Source organism: Clinocottus analis, unplaced genomic scaffold (assembly GCF_023055335.1).
Source record: "Clinocottus analis isolate CAN_PGR_092001 unplaced genomic scaffold, fCliAna1.0.p SCAF_6, whole genome shotgun sequence".
Taxonomy (NCBI): Eukaryota; Metazoa; Chordata; class Actinopteri; order Perciformes; family Cottidae; genus Clinocottus; species Clinocottus analis.
In genome coordinates, this window is record NW_027176218.1 from 17,338,147 (window position 1) to 17,359,128 (window position 20,982).

At 41.7% G+C, this 20,982-nt stretch overlaps 1 protein-coding gene across 1 annotated transcript in view; it reads right to left on the reverse strand.

The window, feature by feature from the left end:
• Positions 1 to 20,982, reverse strand: part of cdh13 (cadherin 13, H-cadherin (heart)) — a 314,444-nt gene that overhangs the window by 19,590 nt on the left and 273,872 nt on the right. The window contains exon 12 of the mRNA XM_068603602.1: positions 15,244 to 15,386. Within this exon, the coding sequence (XP_068459703.1) occupies positions 15,244 to 15,386 (143 nt within the window). The remainder of the gene's footprint in view (positions 1 to 15,243; positions 15,387 to 20,982) is intronic.

The following is a 20,982-nucleotide window of genomic DNA, read 5'->3' on the forward strand; positions in this document are numbered from 1 at the left end:
GCAGACTGTGATTGGGAGAGGTAGCCAGAAATCAGTTTGGCATTTCAACTGTATAATAATCGTGAAATGACTCCGTTGATTTTCTGGATGGAGTCAAGGAATGAAACGAAGCAGCAAACAGCCCTTATTGTAGATAAGTACGGCTGTGACAATATCAGCGGTCGATCAAGAGCAGAGAGGAATTACTTTAGCAGGAGCAGACGAAAATCAAAGACAGTAGCTCTTCAGTCGAGAGCCTAGATAATCTATTATCACTCAACACCAAGAGAGCGAGGATGGGGCTCGGATCCCCTGACAGTGAAAAAAGATGAACATTTCAACCCATTTGTGGTGGAAGAGGCCTTTACTGTGCTTGGCTAGCTTTAAATGAAGCTGTTTGTCATAAATGAACATCCCCAACACCTAATCACTCTAATTCTCTCTTTTCCTGCTCCTCCTTATCTCCATTGCATCATGCCCGTGTCATCATCAGCCTGCCGTGGCATCAGTCGAGCTTATCTGCTGGCCTCTACTTCACACCGTCTTGTCACTAAAGTTCTGATTAAACTGCTGCAATTTATGGATCTTTGCCGCTACGTGTCTACCCAACTCTGCGCGTTAGGCACTAAAACTTACATAAAAGTTGCTAATATTAAAGAAAAAGGACATAGGGGCATTTGCTGTGATGCCAAAAGAATGTGGTCATTTTCAGGGTGATGAAAATGTGTATGAAAACTATCCTCATTGTCTTATTGGACTTATTCAGAGTAAAAAAAATAAATGAATCGCTGCATTAGGATATCAAACAGAGTTAGATATCCTGTCCAGGTAACAGGTTTCAGACAAAACCGTGGAAATGAGGACAAAGGTCTTCGCTCTCTCTGCCTCTTCAGAAGTGTGTGTGTGTGTGTGTGTGTGTGTGTGTGTATGTGTGTGTGTATATATCTATATATCTATATATTTATATATATATAATCATGTCATGTTGTGTTTGTGTGTTATTTAAGGCTTGACTCTCTTCCTCTAGTAACTCAGATAACAATTGCACTCTGAGTGACTTACTCACTTATTTCTTATTTTGCTGCTTTGGCAACTGCTACGTTCCAAATGCAAATTGTGAGTCTCAACGGCCTCGTTGGGCAGTGGAGTAATGCACAATTCTATGAGCCTGTTATCATTAAGCCTTCTCATGGAGTTGTTGTATGGACATGCTCGCAGATGTATATATGTGCGTTGTCTATTTTAGTTACAGGAGACTTTAAGTCAATGACATGCATGTCTGAACAGAGGCTGGTGGCAATCTGTAGAAAAGTTTAAGAAACATTTCATTAAAAAAAAACTAAACTTTTAACCTCAAGGCAGAACGAGAGAAGTCTGGGAACCACCAAAGTCAGAAGGCTTCATCGTCTTGGAATAAAAGATCTTTGCACAAATGTCCATGGCAATAACTGTTGAGAGACACAATGACTTTGACCTCCCTGCAGAAACTCTGCTAGCATGGCTAAAAATCTATATCACCTCCACAGAGTATGTCACAAAAAAGACAACTGTTTTCTGCATAAGCCTTCTCTCCCTGTCTTTATTATTGTCCATCTCCCGTCAGCTGTAATCGACCCTGGGCAGTATACTGTTTTGTACATCTTAATCCCAGTGTGCCAGCAAGTGAGTATGTTTTTTCAAACATAAAGTAATCAAGTCATATTTGAGGCGCTGACATGTATCTTAGTAACAGGTTAAAATAACATACATGTCGGTGTAAATCCCTGCACTCTTTGGTTCTGCAGCCCTCCCTGTTTGCCCTTCTTCATTCAGGGTTTAGTTACACTGCAAAAATTCAGCTTCCAAAAACAAGAAAAGAAAGTAATAAAATGAGGGAAATATTACTTGAAATAAGACAAATTGTCTGCCAACAGAACAGGAAAATTTGACCAAGACTTCTTGAAACAAGTGAAATGCTCTAAAATAAAAACTGCCCGATAAGAAGAAATATCTTGTCAATCAAAAAACAAGTGTATAATGCCTTGATTTAAGATGTTTCATCTTACTTAGATTTACATTTTTGCAGTGTAGACGGCAGGGATGCAATAAGAATGGTTTAAAATGTAACGGCAAGTAGCTTCTTTAATAAAGTGAAGAGTGTTTTCTGTAAAACATCAGATAGTAAGTGGCGTATTATTTTTCAATGAAAAATGTAACGATCCAAAGCTAAAATTAACTTTCCACAAGTAGGGATTTATTCTGATAAATCGGTTTCAGAGCAGGAATTACACTCATTAACGAGTGAGATTAGGTTTAATTGTCTTCATCAGAGTCCCTCTTCAATAATAAAAGGAGCAGAGCCCTCAGGGCCAGTTCAGGCAGACGACTCCTGTAGCGGCGCTACACTCGCACATGACTAACTCGACCACAGTAAATGCGTCATGTACATATCCAAGGCACGCATTGCAATATGGCAGACAATTAAAATGATTTGCTCTGTTATGACACTACTGCACTAATCATTTGCAAACAATTTCTGTAAAACCCCATCTGGAAATGCTTCTGCTGCTCCGGCAGTATTTCAAGAGCAGCACCTCCATCCTGCAACCACCGGTAGGCTTTAAGTGGAAATTAGCTTGTGAGGAGTAACACCAAATACAATCTGTGTGTGTACAGTACTATGCACTACTCACACAATGGGGGGACTGCACAGCCTGGTGGTTCCTTTCTGTGGGATACAAGCTATCATGATATTGATAAAGTAATGTTCATTATATTTCAAACCATAAACGTTGGAAAATTATGATGAAGCATTATAGGAAAGGTTTTGGGACTGCTGGAAGCTTACTTATAATAAACTGGAAACAACAAACAAAATATTGTGCTTTCAGACCATGAAAAAATATTAAAACAGCAGGAAAACCATTTCAATTTTATTAATAGAAAAAATTATTTTGTTCTTTTTTGTCGTTTTTCCTCCAATGCTTTGGGCCCCTTTTTTTTTACGCACGCTCGCACACACGCACACACACACGCACACACACACACACACACACACACGCACACACACACACGCACACGCACACACGCACACACACACGCACACACACACACTGTTAAACCTCCATTTCTCTTCAGTCAAAACCTCTGTTATTCTCCTCAGTTTGCTTTTGTTTTGTCTTACGTTGTATAATTTACTGGGTCGTAGATGTGTTCATGTACTTATCTGCACTCATTTTTCTACACAATAAAATGTTTTACAAATAGTCATAGACATAATGTGTAGTGGCTCGCACACAGAAAATACAAGATACAAAACAATACAGATATGAAATTATTCCATCAATTAATCCAGCCAGCATGCTCATGGTGAAAGTGTAAATCATTTCTAATGCATTTGTGAGCACATAGAGCATTTACATTTGCAATAGTGTTATATTTAAACCAACACTACAGTGTTCCAGAAAAAATGCTTTGGAGGGATGGATTCAGCAAAGATGTATTTTGAGGAATTTTTGCTGGTGCCACCTTCTGCACCTCCTTTAGGCTTTACCCTCCTGCTCCTTCTCCATCGTCCACCACTACTCCCGACACCTCCACCGGGCCCTGGCTTGCAATTAGACAGCCCTGTTATTCTCCCGCCTGCCAAAGATGAGAGGAGCAAGCAGACTGATTGACTCCTGGGGCCGTTGGGGCTAATCCACAGCTAACCTTTATTTCTCTCTTCTCCCTGCTGTCTCTCTATATGACCCCCAAATAGTCTTTTTCTCCAAACACTTTGGCTCTAGGCTAATGCTCTATTTATGTCTGACTGTCACTTTCCATTGTTATCGCTTTATTATTTTTGCTTCTGTTGTCGGACTTTTTCCTGCAACTGTTGCAGAAGAAGGACAGACAGGTTTGTGACCAGCAGTGGTTTGAAATGTACCAATTTCTGCCTGCACGGTGTGGCGAGTATAAAATCCATGATCTGTTGGCGGTCTGTCTGTCCTCTTGGGAGAAGATGTGTCACAGCAGTGGAGTGAGAGGAGGGGAGGGCAGGGAGCACAAATTTGTAGGGGGAAAAAAGTACAGCCCGTTCCATTTTCATTTTTGGTTCATGGTTCCATCATTTAAGTCCTACATTTGATCAGTTTTTCTTACTGTGAAAGTCTGGCAAGTTCTCTGGCCTTGAGTGAATTCACAGGATTAAAAAACACATTTGTAGAGTTTGTCACCAAGGACAAGGCTGCAACAAGACTATTCTTATCTGGCTACTTTTCTTTTTCTCATTAGAACAACTATTATATACCAGGGCAGCTCGGGTACAAACAACCAGTGGATGATGCCCTTGGCTAGAAATATTCAGCATTGTTATTACGATGATTATTTTCCTCAGTCACATAAAAGTGGTTGAAGAAGGAAATGAAATAACAACGAGGGAGCAGAGGAAGCCAGGCGCAGGGTCCTCGCATGAGGAATGGCTCATTGGAAAATGTAACAATACATCATGCTGCAGCTAAACAGGCGGGCAGACTAATTCACAGGTGGACCACAGCAAGGTAATAGATGAGAAAAAGAAACGACAAATGAAGGCAAAATCTAAAATGAGAACTGGACTAGTTGAAAGCCGCATTACATGATCATATGAGATGCGTGCCATGCCAGCAAAATTGACAAGATAATTCTATTCCCCATCACTTTACAGTGTAAAACAGGCGATACCTCGCTCTTTATCACAACTTGCGGATACAGTAACAGTAGAATACTCAGACATCCAGTTTCTCTTCATTTACTGAAACAGCTTCCCGAGTCCATTCCTGTGAAAACTGTGCACAAGTCCATTCAAACACACCCAGCTGCAGTATGGGCTGGAATGAGTTCACATCGTATGAACCCTCGGCTATTTATTTGGGGGGGATACAAATTTAGACTTTGGTTTCTTATCACGAGGGTACCAAGCTGTTTTAGATACAGTATGATAAGAGGAAGAGGGGGAACGAGCAGTATATGCATTTTGAAAAAGTATTATTTTATAACATCAAACCACCAATCAAATGACTGTGTGTGTGTGTGTGTGTGTGTGTGTGTGTAAACTATCTGTACCATCCTTTGCTCTCACTGTAATGCTAAAGGAATCAGCATCCTATCTTGTTTAGTATTTTCCACTTCCTCTCTATCCATCTTGCCACGGCACAAGTCCCAGACCTTGTTAAAACTCCCTTCAGATAACCCAATTCATTCTGTCCCATCACTCATCAGTGTCCTCGGGGCTTCGGAAAACACTATCACATGACGCCTGCTAATCTTATTGGCTGATCAGAACTGTAAATGAACCCAGCCAGAGCCAATTACAAAAGGCACAAGTCATTAAGAGAGATGACTTCGGGGAGAGAAGCATTGCTAGGGACAGGTGCATCGCAAATTACTTTCAGAATAGAGTTTGGGTTATCAGTTGCTGGCTATTATGCCAGGTGATTGGAGAAGGAAGGTATTGATACAGCTTAAAGTAGGCTTACCCTGCAAGCTCTTTTTGTGGTAATTAAACACCCAAATTGCCCTCCTTTGGGAGATTACTTGTTTTGGTCTGCTCCCAGAAAAACTTTGCGACAGGATTTTTTACTGTGATAAGATGTCGAATCAAAATGAAAAAATAAAGTGTCTACAAATCAAAGTGAAATCACTTTAACTTTGTTAAACTCACAATATTCACATCATTTCATCATCATTTCAGTATCCAATGGCTTATTAAACCAAACTGAAATAAAAAAGAGCTAACTTTAAGCTTCCAAAATGAGTTCCACATTAACTAATGTTTAAAGGACTTAAACAAGCACCTATTCCCCCGCTGCCTCCACCTGATCCCCATTCACAGATTGATTGTAGGCCTTTTTCACTGCAAGTATTTTCACATGTGAAAGCTTGAGTTTAAATAATACAGACGAACGATGGCTGAATTCCATTTAGCTTTCATGGTTTACTGAGACAATTCAACTTGTTATGATGTTATCATTTATGCTATTAGAAATGTGTACTGACCCTACAATCACAAGTGATGTTGGATATGCCCTAAATCTCTTAATTACACTTACATTACCCTCAATATCATCCAGTGCAAGGATCTTAGTCTATCCCACTAATCGAGGAAACACATTTTTACAGAAAGAAAACGTCCTCTCCTCTGAACTGTGTTCTCAAGGGACAGCTGTTTTTGATAACCACAACACAGCTGGATCAGATGTCACTTGGCTTTAAAAACTCTGCTGCGACTTCGGAAGCTTTAGATTTGGCACTGAAAAGACGTGTCCTACACTGTCCGAACAGTTGTTTTCATGCTGTGTACAGATCAGTCAAATGTTAATAGACTTCTCAGATAGAGAATGCACATGAACCATTTCTGCATTGCTACGGTAAAACGGATCCATGTTTTACCTCGTTAATGATTATCAAATGAAAAATAAATACAATATATATTAGGGATGGGCGGATTAACGCGGTAACGCAAGATTAATCTGGCAATCCTTTAACAGCGTTAACTATTTGATCATGCGTTAACTGAATGTTATTTTTATTTTTTGGCATTTTTCATTTTTTGGCAGTGGGAGGGGCTTATTGCTTTAAATCTCTCCAGATGGTATAGATCAGACCTGGGCATCTCACGGCTCTCTGAGTCCAGCCCGCGTAAGATCAATCAAACATGAAAAATAAATAAATAAGATAAACGCCATGATCGCATTACAGCGACACTGCTTTTACTTTGAAGGCGATTTATGTCGGTGCGCGCGCATCTATAGCCTCGCCGACTAACGTGAAAGCACGTATTGTTCTGTATCTTCTGTTCTCAACAAGCAGCGGTGCTGCAATGAGCTGCTTCTCAGCAGTACAAGCAGCAGTCTACCAGCAGCCTCCGCGTCCAGATTGAACGTTAATCGCGCATGCGTCTGATCCACTATGACAGAGCACTTTGAGTCAGGATCACTTCTGGGTCTTTACTCTTCTCTCAAAGAGGAGAACTTTCCTCACATCACAAGATGTTCAGTGCACTTGTTCAAGACAACACAGACTGAACTGTTCTCACTGAGGAAGAAAAAGTGAACTTATTGCTTTTGTATAACATTTATCAACTTTTATCTTCAAGGTAAGCAGCAGACTGAACATGGACCAAAGAAGGAGTGGTTTGTCCCTCACAGGGACCCTTACTACTGACAAAAAAAAAGAAAACAGATTTATAAACTATATAAATATGTATGTTGTTGTTGCTCCACAGTGCTGTTATATTGTTCTGATAACATTACTTTAAAATAAAAGCGGCCAATACACAATTTTTTACTTCATTGTTGAATTTGGCGCATAATGCGAATAATTGCAGAAAAATCATGCGATTAATCAGGTAATTTTTGTTCAACTTTGCCCATTTATATATATATATATATATATATATATATATATATATATATATATATATATATATATATATATATATATATATATAATATCAATATTAGTAATAATAAAAATAATACAACAATAAAAGAATACAACTCATGAGTTGGTTCAGTTATTGTTCTGTCCACTTCCAAATAAAACTGTGGTGATGTTTCAGAGCAGTCCAAACAGCTGCAGCGTCCAATCACAAACAGATATCCAATGAAGGGGTGTGTCACTCTGATAAAAGACTTGCACAAATCCTGGTCATGTTCGTCCTCACTCATGTCTCCTCAGAGATTCCTCCTTGCTGCTCAGAGCTTTGGAGCGGCCTTCATTGTGATGGACTGGAACAATTTTGGTTCAAGTCAGGAGCGAGGAACGATCAAATAACGGATCTGGGAGGTCCTCAGTCATTTTTAAGTCCTAACCAATCGGCCAATTTGTAGTGCAGAACCATACTCTTAGAAAAAAAAACAAAAGAAATGCCCAGCAAGTGGAAAGGTAGCAAAAGGTTTGATAATAAGAGTCTTCCGTCGAGCTAGACACTGTCAGGCTGTTCTTAAGCTTCCTTGAGCTAAATGTGAATGTCGGCCTGCTAAAGTACTCACAATGGCAATGCTAAAATGTGGATGGAAAGCAGGTATATTGTGAACGGTGTACATCTCTTAGTTAAGCGTCAGTAAGCTAACATCAGCATTTAACACAAAGCAGCTCTGAGGCTGATGGGAATGCTAATAGTTTTGCAGGTATTTGGTCTTGAACCAAAGTATTGGACAGATGTATAGGTCATATAGCTGTTGACTGCTTGAGAGGAAAAGCCGGAGGATCATCAAATTTACCACATTTCAACAGCTGTATTTCACTCAAAACCACATCAGCCCAAAGAAGTCAGAGATAACCGAATTATTTAAGATTTATCATGAGGGAACAACGAATGTGACAAACTGAAATGCAAATAGGGCTTATATGGCCACTTGCCTGCGTTTGTGCATGTGTGAGTGTGCTGCGGGGGAGAGGACCGCTGGAAGTATTGTCATTATTTTGCGTTTGTCTCAGTCATGTAAAGAAGATTGCTGTCCTTTGTAAACTTTTGTGCAAGCAGCAAATTGCTTTCCAGCACAAAGTATATTGAAGCTGATATGGCAGCGCAGCCCTGCCTGAGAAACTCGGCGCCGATTCTACGTGAAAGGTGTTAATTGAGGTGGCCTCTATAGCAACCAAAAACCTGTGAGGCTGCGTAATTAAAACAACGTAAAGCCCGGCATATCACATTGCCTCCACGCAGCCCAGAATGAGAAAACACACACTGACGTACACAGATGCTGCCTTTAACCCATCATCAGGAACGAAGCTTCCAAACACATTTCCTATGTTGGTCTAATGACATGCATCGGCATAAAGTGGAAAAATCCTCCATCAGCGATGTTTGTGTGATTCCATCATCTGACTTAGCCTTTCATTATCTCTCCATCTCTACTACCCACTCATCTCATAGCGTTTGGATGCCTGTCATCAAAACTACACCCAAATCTGTCCATCGCCACAGAGGAAGCCCTAATGGAAAATCCTGAGTGAGAGATGTGCTGGGTAGGGGCCCTTTTTAAATTTGGATTTGAATAGCTTGCTTTCTACATGACCAGTAGCGTTAATATTTTACAAAACAGGCCTCCTAGAATCACTGCACTTAAACCGAGGCTCTCTTGCTGAGTAGGCAGAGGCATGTTTGTTTTAGCGTGCCGGGCCCAGCGATCACTTCTGATCTGTGGATGAATCAGTATTCCAAGGACACAGGAGAGGCAGGGCTTGATAACAGCCACGACAGAGAAAGAGACATCTCTTCCCTGGCAAAGCTGAACAAAGGCATTCTTCATTCACAGAAGTGAGCCTGTTTACAAGGTGGCGACTTCCCCAAGAGGTTCAAGTGGAGAAATGAAAGACAGAGGTGGTCATGGAGGGGCAGGAAGAGGAAGACAGAGGTTGAGTTGGCGCTACTAAAGTGCTAAAGTGAGAAAGACAGTCTGCATTTAGGGTTAATGAGGCAATGCGGCAAGACAGGGGAGGCAACAGAAGGCAGGACCGTGTCGAGCTGCGATCTTCTGTGCATTCGAGAGCATATCCCATTACACTGCCGATATCCTGGGTCAAGATGCATTGGCATAACACACACACACACACACACACACACACACACACACACACACACACACACACACACACACACACACACACGTCATCCCTGTCTACTGCTCCACAGGATCATAATTGGCTGGACAAGAACACATTTCAGTCAGGTTGTTAACCTGCTTCTGTGTCTCCATAAAGGCATTGACACAAGAGTGGTACTTATATGTATACACACACACACACACACACACACACACACGTTTTAAGTTCCTTTCCATGTTAAATGTTCCCAATTGTATTTTTGGAATGGACTTTTGTTAAAAGTTGATCTTTCTCTCATCTTCCAACCCAAATGTACTCTTTTTAATTTTCACCGTTCACTTTTCTCCCCAAGTCCCTGGAGCTTGTCTAATGTTTCTCTTTTTGTCTCCTTGACACTGAGCTGTTATTATATTTGCTATTCTATTAGACGGAGTCTGCCCTTTAGCTTGTGTTCTCTGAGCTCCTGTATAATGGATTCTTTGGAAAGTTAGAGAAGTACGTCATGGCTGATTTCTAGCATTTACGATGTCTCTTTCTGCTAACAGCTCAGTCCCAAATCCCTTATTAATCAAACATTGATTCATCAATAACTAATTTTAGGGTTTAGTGGCATCTCTTTATACATTCAACATCTGTAGCTGGAGAACTAAAATACTGAGCTATCTGTAAACACTGACAGTCATCTTCACCAAATGTCGAAGTCTTCAATTTTCTCTTCTTGACGAGAGGACTTTGGCGCACTGGGCTGACACACTGGCTCATCGTGCTTTATTATGTGGTTTGGGTGAGCTGGATCACAGCTGGCTAAGGGCAAAACACAAGTCAATTCATTTGTATTTATCCTGCAAGGCTGCCTCCCTGTGTGCTTCTGACATGGCAGACAGTTAGCAGTGAAGCCACTGTGTCTTGTCTGGCCTAAAACAGGGACATTACTCAGCCGATTACAGCATTGAGCGGCACACTGGTTACCAGCACTTAGTGTGGCAATGAGGCACAGTGGCCGACATCGTACACAAAGATGGACACATCTAGAGGCACCGAATGGTGTGCCTGCACCCACACACACAACCACACGCAACCACACCCGGACACACCCACACACACACACACACACACCCACACACACAGCGGGTATCTCTGCTACTGACAATTGACTCCCACTGTCAGTCTTATTCTCTCTTTTGAGTGAAGAGATGATGAACCTATTATGTGGACCTGTCACAGAGCGATGGGCAGATACTACACACACGCTGCACACACACACACACACACATTTAATTTTACATCCATCTGAGCACCAAAGGGATATTTTATTCAAATTCAGCATCCCCTCTCTCCTTTCGCCTCCTGCTTTTGATTTAAACAAGGGGGATGTGATCTGACACTGATGAATGCTAAGACTTACCACACTGCTAGCTCTTAGTGCATGCATGTGTGTGTGTGTGTGTGTGTGTGTGTGTGTAATACTTAATATTCCTGTACTTAACAAATGTCTCTTTGACTCTGTCGAGGTTGACTAACTGTTGCACAGATGTAGACACACGCGTACACACATACCCCGAGTGCTAAATGGAGGTCACTCTTCCGTACGTCCACGTGTTCAAAGCAAACGCTGCTCAGCTCTTTTGTGCATAACTTAAGAGTATTCCATAGGGGGTTTGGTGGCAGCACTCACTAAAGATTGCATGTGTGTGAGTGTGTGTGCCGCCGCGTTTCACACGACTGGGGCTTTGATAATGTATTCATGCCTCCAAATGACAAATGGCTCCCACCAGGAGGCGGTTTAACATTTAAATGAGGAGCAGGAGAAAACACTGAACCACAACACACAGCGGTGAGTGGATACGCGAGGGGCAGGCTAGAGAGGCACCGCGTGTCCCCGGACAAAGATTTAAAAAAAAAACAAACGAGGATGAACACACAACTTCAAATCACCCACACACAAACACACAGATCTGCCGGCACGGAATATAACAAAAAAAAACTGATGTGAAGGAAGGGGAAGGGGGTAAGATGCTGGAACAGCTGGCGTCTCGGCGGGGCATCACAGAGCAGAAGAGAATTTGTTGGCGTGCAAAACCAGCAGCTACTGATGAGAGTTTATATAAACTGCCTGTCAAGCCCTCTGCTCTGGCTGGAACAATATCTCCTCAAACAATACCGCGCTGCTTTGCCGGCCCGCCAGGTTCCTGCTGCACAGGCACAACTGGGTTGTGGCTTTTTTTTTTTAAACTCAGCAATAGAAACCTGTGTTTGGGAGGGGGAGGAGACAATGTGCACAAATACAGATGCAGTGACGGAGGCGAGCACGTGCAAATAAACAGATTTACACTTAGACACGGACATGCGTGTGTGTGTGTACACACGCAGCGCCGATCACACGGTCATTCAAGTCTCCGACGTCACATGCTGTGGAGTGACAAATGGCCCTGTTCCTTTCCTGTAAATGCAGTTGATTGCTATGGTAGCAGTGGGTAACCTCCTGACTACAGACTCACTGTGGTAAATTCCCAGCTGAGATGACCCTTGACCTTGACACTAACATTATCGTTACCTCACTACCTTGTGAACCCCCCCCCCCCCCCTTCCCGAGATCCAGAGTTCTTCTTTTCCTTCTTTTCTGTCCTATTTCTGTTGACCATCTCAGCATCTCTTCCTTGTTTCAGACTATCTTCCTTCCCAATAGTCTGCGCGCTCCATTGTTCACCATCTGTTGCAGCCTGGAGGCCTGCTCCGGCTGACCTGCCCTCATGCTGTTAACCACAAACTACAGTCAATCTGTTGCTAACCATGCAAAAATATTTACCAAGAGTATACTTCCCATTTAAAGTGAGCACACAAGGTCAAATGGGCTCAAACTGGGGCGGACCACGGCAAGGGAGAAACTTTATTTCAGGAAACCTCTCGCCACTTCAGCTACACACAGCAAGAATTAAGGAGGCCTGCAGAGTGCACTCTTTTAGAGAAATAGTAATTCATTCCACAGTTAATCGATAGTAGATTTTACATATCACATGTTGCGAATTTGACAGAGAAAAACTGTAGATAAAGATATTGTAATGCTATTTCAGACATACTTTCCGTTGCTTTCCATTTCATTTTTGTCCTTTTATTTTTGAATGTTTTCCCAACTGTCTTTTTGTGGACGGATGTTTTGTATATATGCGTCATCTATAACCATCTCTCTTCTGTTTGACACTAGTCTATTGCTCACTCTCACCCTCCTCAAGTGCAGGTTAGATGGGTATTCATCTGAACCCTTCACATAGAGATGATGATGTCAGGGTCAATCGATATATTTGAAGTCTACATATGATGGGTTGTCATACAATCATTGTGCAGATCGCTGTGGGGAAGAGCCAATGTGTCCCGTCAATGGCAGAGCGTGCAGCGAGAGAGTCGAGGTAGGGGTCGAGTGGATAATAGCATTCTGCTCCCACTTTAACCATGTGCACACACATTGTGCGCACCAAATCAGTGGGTTGTTAAAGGTCTGGATATTTATGGTTTTCGTCACTTGTATCTGTGGAGATCACCTTTTAAATGTTGAACATGGATAGGATTGAGAGCGTTTGAGTTGTCTGGTTTGTCTGGTTTGGCAATCTATCATTGGATGGATTGCTGTACACCGGTGGCGGGCCATCAGCCACAGCTCGGCCTTCTCTGCTGGCCTTAACCGAATCACAAAGTTATACATATTTTTTAATGTAATTTAAAAAATAAATAAAAATAATAATAGAGCTGAAACAGGAGGTTTAATAACACACACATTTTATAACTGAATAATATAATTATAATCTCTATTGTATTAATTACCATTTTTAATCAGCATTTTTTAATCATCATCATATCCTTTTTATTTTCTTTTTTTGATTTGACTGTCAGTTTTTGACTCCATAAAAGAACTGCTGGCTACTTTAATACACATGAGACTAAATCATAGCGAAAGTTAGACATTATTGTGATGTGCCGGACCTTTACATGACATTTTCTCCAACTCGACCTTGTTGAACATTCGTGGAATACCTCTGCTCTCGGGGCAAAGGCCAATATATTTGGTGTTCTGGTGTTTGTATTTGCATAAGTGACTTTGAGGAACGTAAACATTTGTTCTCCAAAATCCATTTTCACCAAAACAAGCCACACCTCTCTTGCTGAGTTAGATGAGGAGATTGATATCACTTTCACATGGGTCCAGTAAATAGAGCCATAGCCAGAAGCTGTTTAGTTCAGTGTATCACATACTGGACCACATTATGTTATATACAAGTTTAGATTAAAGTTGGCAACATTTAGAGATGCTAAAAGAGAAAGTGGATTTGTTTTACCTTCAGAGAGTCAGCCTCGCTTTTCCGCCCCTGTTCCCAGTACTTGTGCTAAGCAAAGCTAACCAGCCGCTGGCAGTAGCTTCATAACTACCATACAGACTTGAGAGTGATATCAATCTTCTTATTTAACATTTGGCAAGGAAACAAATAAGCGTATTTTCCAAAAATGGTAAACTTTTTCCTTCAAGCAAATACATAACAGTGTCGCAATCAGTGTCTTCCAAAAACTTTATATAGCCATCGTCTAACCCCGTATCCTCTTCTGGCTCCAACACTAATCTTACTCCCTGCCATGCCTGCTCATAATCTTCATCATTTCTCTTCTTCGCCACCTATTCCTTCTCCCCCTGGCTTTATATCTTTTCCCTGTTATCACCTCTCATGTCCCTTCCTTTCTCTTGTTCCTTTGACCCTTCAACCTCCTCCACCTGCCCCATCATTACTCCTCTTTCAACGCTCATCTTTCTATGGCTGCCGAATTCCCCAGCACAACAGTGCTATTCTGCTGCCTACTAATAGAATTTCTCAGTTCCTTTAATGGATCTGTCAGAATCTCCGCGAGCACGGGAGACCAGATAGATTGATAGGGAGAGGGAGAGAGACATTGAAAGAGAGGGACAAAGAGACAGCGAGACACAGGAAGAGAGAACCCCGGAGAAAAAGGAGATTCACGCAGCTCTCAACACTTTCATCTGAGCCATTGAAAGTCTCAGAGCAGAAGCTCCACTGAGGCTGGCGACCAGCGACCATATGTTCTGTAAGAAGCAGTGCCACTTAAGGCCATCACATTGTCACGGCGGGATGATGACAGTTTCCGAACTAACCAACAGGGAGAGTCCTGACCAAGAGTCAACTATACTTAATGCCATTCATTTCTACTTTTTCAAATTTGCTGCAGTATTTCTGTCCTCAAACTCATCACACAGGAGGAAATCCTCGTGTAATGCATGTGAGAATAGATCTATAGTGGAAAGCCTTGTTAGCCAGCTGCCGCCGCATAAAATCTAATCTTTATCATTGTAATACCTGTCACACTCATTTAACACCTTGAATAGTTTATTTGAATGTTAGCTAAAGTGAACTCAGCACTAGGCACTTACTAACAATCCAAGTCCTCATGGAATTGTAAAAAAAATGTGTCTTTGTCTCTTCATGCATAGTTGTTCCCTGGGAAATATCTACAAGGAACCAATTTAGCAGTAATTCCAAAGCCTTTTATTGACCAGCTCATATTTACTGTTGCATTACATTAGATATATTACATTTGTGGCCAAATAGATATCAATTTTTCTTACGGTTTTACAGATGATTTAATCACATTACATACTGTTTTCCTCTAATTCACCTCTATCGTTTTCTATGCAATGGGGCATGTGTAACTCACCGTTATCTGTGGCGATGAAGACAGCTGTGTACTTGTTGTCGTGGACATAAGGAGACTCGCGGTCTAGCGAGGCCGAGGTGTTGACAGTTCCTGTGACTGGACTCACACTCAGCCAGCCTGCTGGGTCTCGCAGAACAGCATACCTGGAAGAAAACAAAGAAAAAGTCAGAAGTTGTAAATGGACTTATACTAGCAGAGAGCCTTTCTAGTCCTGTGACCACTCAAAGCACTTTTACACCACATGGCATTCACCCATTCACACGCTGATGGCAGGGTGTGAATGTGTAGACACAGCCACAGGAAGTTGTGCCCACAGAAGCATCAGAACATCAGCTATACATTCTCGTAGAAAAGATGTCTTTCCCGTTTATTTTGGTCCTATATTTTTAGATTTCATGCGCTTTAGAGGCAGACATCTCCAAGGACGCAAGAACAGACGAGACAGGCATTTGTCGTCCCCAGATTTGTTCAGTACAGTGTATAACTGAATTACTAACTCCAGCTTTAAAACATTCCCCATTAGAGAAGTAATCCGGCAAGAATTTATGTTTTTAGGACATCCAACATGTGAAATATGGTTGCGTAAGACAATAAATGCTCATGCTCAGAAAAAATACATTAAATATGTAAAAATTGTAAGTAATCATTTAGTTTTGTTATGTTTAACCTAAATATGTTGGACCCTCCAGCAACAAGAGAAGCCCACAAAAAGGGTAAAGACTTGATTTAAGGTGAGGGAGGGAAAGTGTAAGGGTGAAGGTTAGTAATGATTATGATTAGGTTGAGGGTTAGTCTCCAGGAAATAAATGACAGTCAATGTAATGTGTGTGTGTGTGTGTGTGTGTAGGAGTGTGTGTCCACTGCTCAGGAGAAATAAGGATTTGTTAAGATTAATTATGTTGTATTGTTATGGACTTCTTATACATGGAGCTGCAGGTATGCAGTATGCTAAAGTAGATCATAATGTTACGGCCTGAAATCCAAACACAACAATTAAGATTGTATCGAAGATTTATTCAGTGAAAGGAAGAAAGGTGTTTTGTAGTCTGATGTTATAATCTTCTGTAAAAAAAAAAAAAAGTTCCTGGTCAAACAGGAAAATTGTCTGGTCTCGGGACTGCAGCAGCAGCAGCAGCAGCAGCAGCAGCAGCAGCAGCAGCAGCAGCAGCTCTTGCAGGGCTCAGATTTAAAGATGATGGACGACGTCTCCAAAAATCTTGTGGGCGAACGGCCAAGTCGGCATCTCCTTGAAAAACAGCCAAAGAGCGGATCGCGACCTCGCTAATGTGGCCACTCAGCCGGCCACTGATGGCTGGTAGATTGTGATTGGAAGGGGCTTTGCATCGGTGTTAATGTCACAAGTGATTGATCTAGGAGCTCATTTGCACTTCTTTTTGAAACACATTCAGCAATGTGCACACACACATATATGCTTCAAACATATACGTATACCTTCAGACAAGGTCTTCTCCCGTAAAAACATCACTCATACATGCCCCAAAGGCACACGCAGGGAGCTGAAAGTCTCTTAAACAAACACACAAGACTGCAGACTTTCTTCACCACAAGGCCACACTTTGCCAAAGTGCTCAGCAGTAGACAAATTGTCTTTGAAATGGAGCTCTTCAGCTAACAGAGCGCGACAAAGCCTTGGGAAATGGCTTTGCGATCAACCTCTTCTCGCACCTTTCCCCTCCAGCTCTTACTCACACACACTTTCCCTGCCAGTGATAACAACTGTTAACCAACACATATGTTCTGCTGTAACAAAAGAGGCAGCTTGCCTGCTACGAGGTTAAATGCGCCATTAATAATGTCTCATATTTCATTGTACATGCTCTCTTTCCTACACACATACACTAAAACACACATGGATCTGCCACATGATTCATAAGCCCAACTTCTCCCATAAAACAGAGCCTGGCTCACAGGTTATTAACCTGCATATGTCTCTCCTCCCATCACTGGCTTAACTGGCTGACACACTCTCTGTGGTACATGACCGTTTTGTCACCCCACATGACACCAAGACACACAGATGCACACATACTACATGCACACGAAAAAACCTTGAGGGTATTTGATATCAAGTACGTATTATCTACCAAATATGTAATATATATATATTGACATTATCTGTATGTGTCACTGTACTAGGGCATGACCAATATTGTTTATAATATTACCAAATGGATTGTATTTTATTGCTCAGCAACTCTCCGAGGAATAATTTCTTATAGAAACGGTTTGCTATTTTATTCTTATTTACAGCTGGTTAGCTTTGCTAAGCTCAAAGACTAGAAACAGGGGGAAACAGCTGGCTGGCTTTGTTCTCCCCAAAAAGTAAAAAAGAAAAGGAAGAAAGAAAAAAGAAAGGCAGATGAAATAACTCATCTCATTATGCTGTTTTGTATTCAAGCAGTGAGAAAACCACATTACTGTGACGCAGAGACTGCTTCAAGTTTATGTTTGAAATCATCGACATACGGCCTCCTACATACCCAACCAGTATGTACTGCACTGCCTACTAAATACACAATGAACGGTCTGTGTCTATATAGTGTTTTCTTCTTCTTCAATTGTTCCCAATGAGGAGAGAGCATATGCGGCTGCATGCGGCCAACTGGAGAAAAAACACTGCGCCCAGCGCCTTTTTTTTTAAGTGCTTTCAGTAGAAAATCTCTAAACTTTCCAGAAAAGCACTGATGACAAAAATAGAGCAGAAGCTTGTTTTGGCCTTGTCTGTCTATCCTCGGACACATATCTTAAAGACGACCAGAAGGCCCATATGTGGGAGCGGATATGCTGGGCAGACACAGAATGTCGCTGCAGGCCGGATCGTCCAACTTGATCTCGCGATTCGATTGAGCGGTGACATCATCTACACAAAGGATGAGGACAAGCATCCTGGTGCCTTTATCAGCAGGCTCAAATACACTCAAGCAAGACAGCCATGTGACGAGAGACGCCGGTCTCACCCAGCCAACGGCTTCTTGGCATCCCCGAAAAGGTCCCGGGCCACATATTGGGAATCTTACCGGTTGCTTTCTTGCCGGAAGAAATATGAAAACTTGAGCAGCCCAACCCGAAGGGAAATCGTCCCTTAAATGTGCATTTTCATTCCACACCCACAGATACACTCTAAAGCACAAACACTAAGACTCTTTCAGACACACAGGGTATTCAATCGCAGGCAGCCAAATATTATGGAGCTATGAAGACGTAAAATATCCTATTATGTCTCTTCCTAAAAGAGGAGCCCCGAAGAAATGTAATGCTTCTGTCGGCAGGCTCAAGGGTAACCACTAAATGAGTCCGATCCACTGTTCTTCCTCATGTGCAAACATGGGGACAGTCCATTAGAGCTATTTAAAGGGCAAATTAGAAAGACATTAAAAAGCCATTAGGAATATTCATCTGGTTATACGTGGTTATCTCCAAAACCAGAGTGGGCCCAAACAAATCAGTCAACAAATGAGACAGTGCCCAAACACAATGGCCACGCATGTCCTCATTCAGCTGTGAATACACACAGACATCCGCTTGAAACCCGCGCACACAATAACGAGCAAAACAAGTTAAACACACAACTGGAAGCAAAATGATCTCATATGGTTTGCTCGCACTGTGAAAATAACTCAGGGCAGAAACATGATTTGTCCAGATTTTTTGACTTGAGTGGCAAAAAGAGCCGTGTTGAGAGGCACACACTGTGTGTGCCCTCAAAGTTGGTCTTCCACCGGTCTGCAGAGCTTCACCCAGAGGGACTACTCTGAGCCGTTATAGCTGGTATCAGAGCCCAGTCAGGAGGTGTGTGTGTGTGTGTGTGTGTGTGTGTAAAAGTGAAGCTTTTGGTAAGGGATTGCCCTTAGCTGTAAGAGGACATTAGAGGTGATCCAGAGCCAAAGACGTTATATAACACCAACCTACGAGGGTCTTTTAAATTATTTTACGTACGCCTCTGAGAAGCAATCCTTTCAGGTTTATATTATGAGTAAAATCAAAATGATCCCCTTTTAAGTTGAAAATACTATGATTTGAGAAAATTGCAGGCGTTTGCACTCCTGTCGTTTAGCTCGATTTAGGTAAGAAACCAAAACAACAAAACAATGTCAAACAATGTTTTTGTGTCAATGGCAGGTACGGTAGGGATGCACCGAATAAGAGGGAGACATTTTATGGTAGCAGATAATTTAGAGAGAAGATGAAAGCTCGGGAACGGAGCGCTGTAAAGGAAAGCTCTTTCATGAATGCAGATTGTTGCTCTTGTTTGTTTTCTCTGAAGTAAGATATGTTGCTGGCATCTCTTCGAAGGAGTAATTAAATAGTATGGCTGCTTGTACTCTTTGAAATGCACACATATTTTGTTGGATATTTATTAATATGGATGAAGAATCTCAAAGGGGGTTGGAATAATATACTTTCTGAAATGGACATTGCACTTTGATTATTAAACAAATTGATCACTAAAGGTTCATTTGATTCCCCTCATACACAGTATTGTTTGTTCAACCTGCTGTGTGGGACGACATAACATAGTGCATAGGTCAAACTGATAAACATTGACACCGTCCTCACACAGAAAAATGCAACATTCCTCACAGCTGTTTCACTTTGTTTCTCCAGGAAGATTTTAAAATATCTTAAATGGATTCAGTATTGCACTTTCAAAAAGTTGGCGAATTTACGAGGGGCAGATTAAAAAAACTGAAGTGATTGACACTGGTGTGCTGTTTGATGCCGGGCAGACGGCATGCGACACCCACGAGGTGGCTCTGGTGACGGAGTTGATGAGAGAGCGAACACGGAACCAAAAAATTCAAGTTGTAAGCCGTGAAATCAAAACAATGAATTAAAAGACACTAATGTGTTCTGTAGGGCTGTGGTTGAGCTTCAGATCATTTCTCTGAGGTTGATCACACCCACATGTCTCAAAGCCGGAACTGACCGACCGACAATTATCCCAAAATCTGCGTTGAATGCAACTTGACCCATTTAAATAAGTCTGTCGGCATAAAGTGTCCTGCATTCAAACCTGCTCAGAGGTCCTGTAGGGCAGTGGGGCTCAAATGGGGGTACTAGTACCACTGGTAGTACTAAGCGAGTACTGAAAAAAGATTCCACAGGGGGACGTACATCACTGACAAAAGGTTGAGAACAAATGATTGAGAGGCACAATCAATAGAGAAATTAAATACATAATTAAAATATCAAAAAATACATTAAAAAAAAAAGCTTATAAGAGAGAGAGTGCAGATGAGAGAGGCAAACGTCTCCATGTTATAAATAGATTGTGTTCACTTCAGAGAATCTCTGTCTGTGATCAGTGGAGCTTTAATTACACCTTACCCATGGACGTGATATATCAGAAAACATTTACTGGTACAGGAGTCATTTTGGGATTTATACTGGTCATTTTGACACAGCTGAGACCACTGAGAGCTACAGATGAGGTTTGAGTCCACGTGTAACTCCCAAAGCATTCGCTGAATTCATCCAGCTCTCTGTGTGCAGGGGTCGATGGGTATTGGTGCCCTTGCCTCCCTCTCTGAATGAGCATCATTAAGTTTCCCAAAACAGCCATAACAATCTAGAACAGCTGGTCAGGTCACGCATATACTGACTTTATAAGGTAAATTGTTTTTTCCGCTCAGGGTCTGGACCTCCTGTATGAGATGATTTTTTTGGGGGTCAAAGAAAGATTTACTTAACGTGAAATTATATGCAAAAAATATGCCA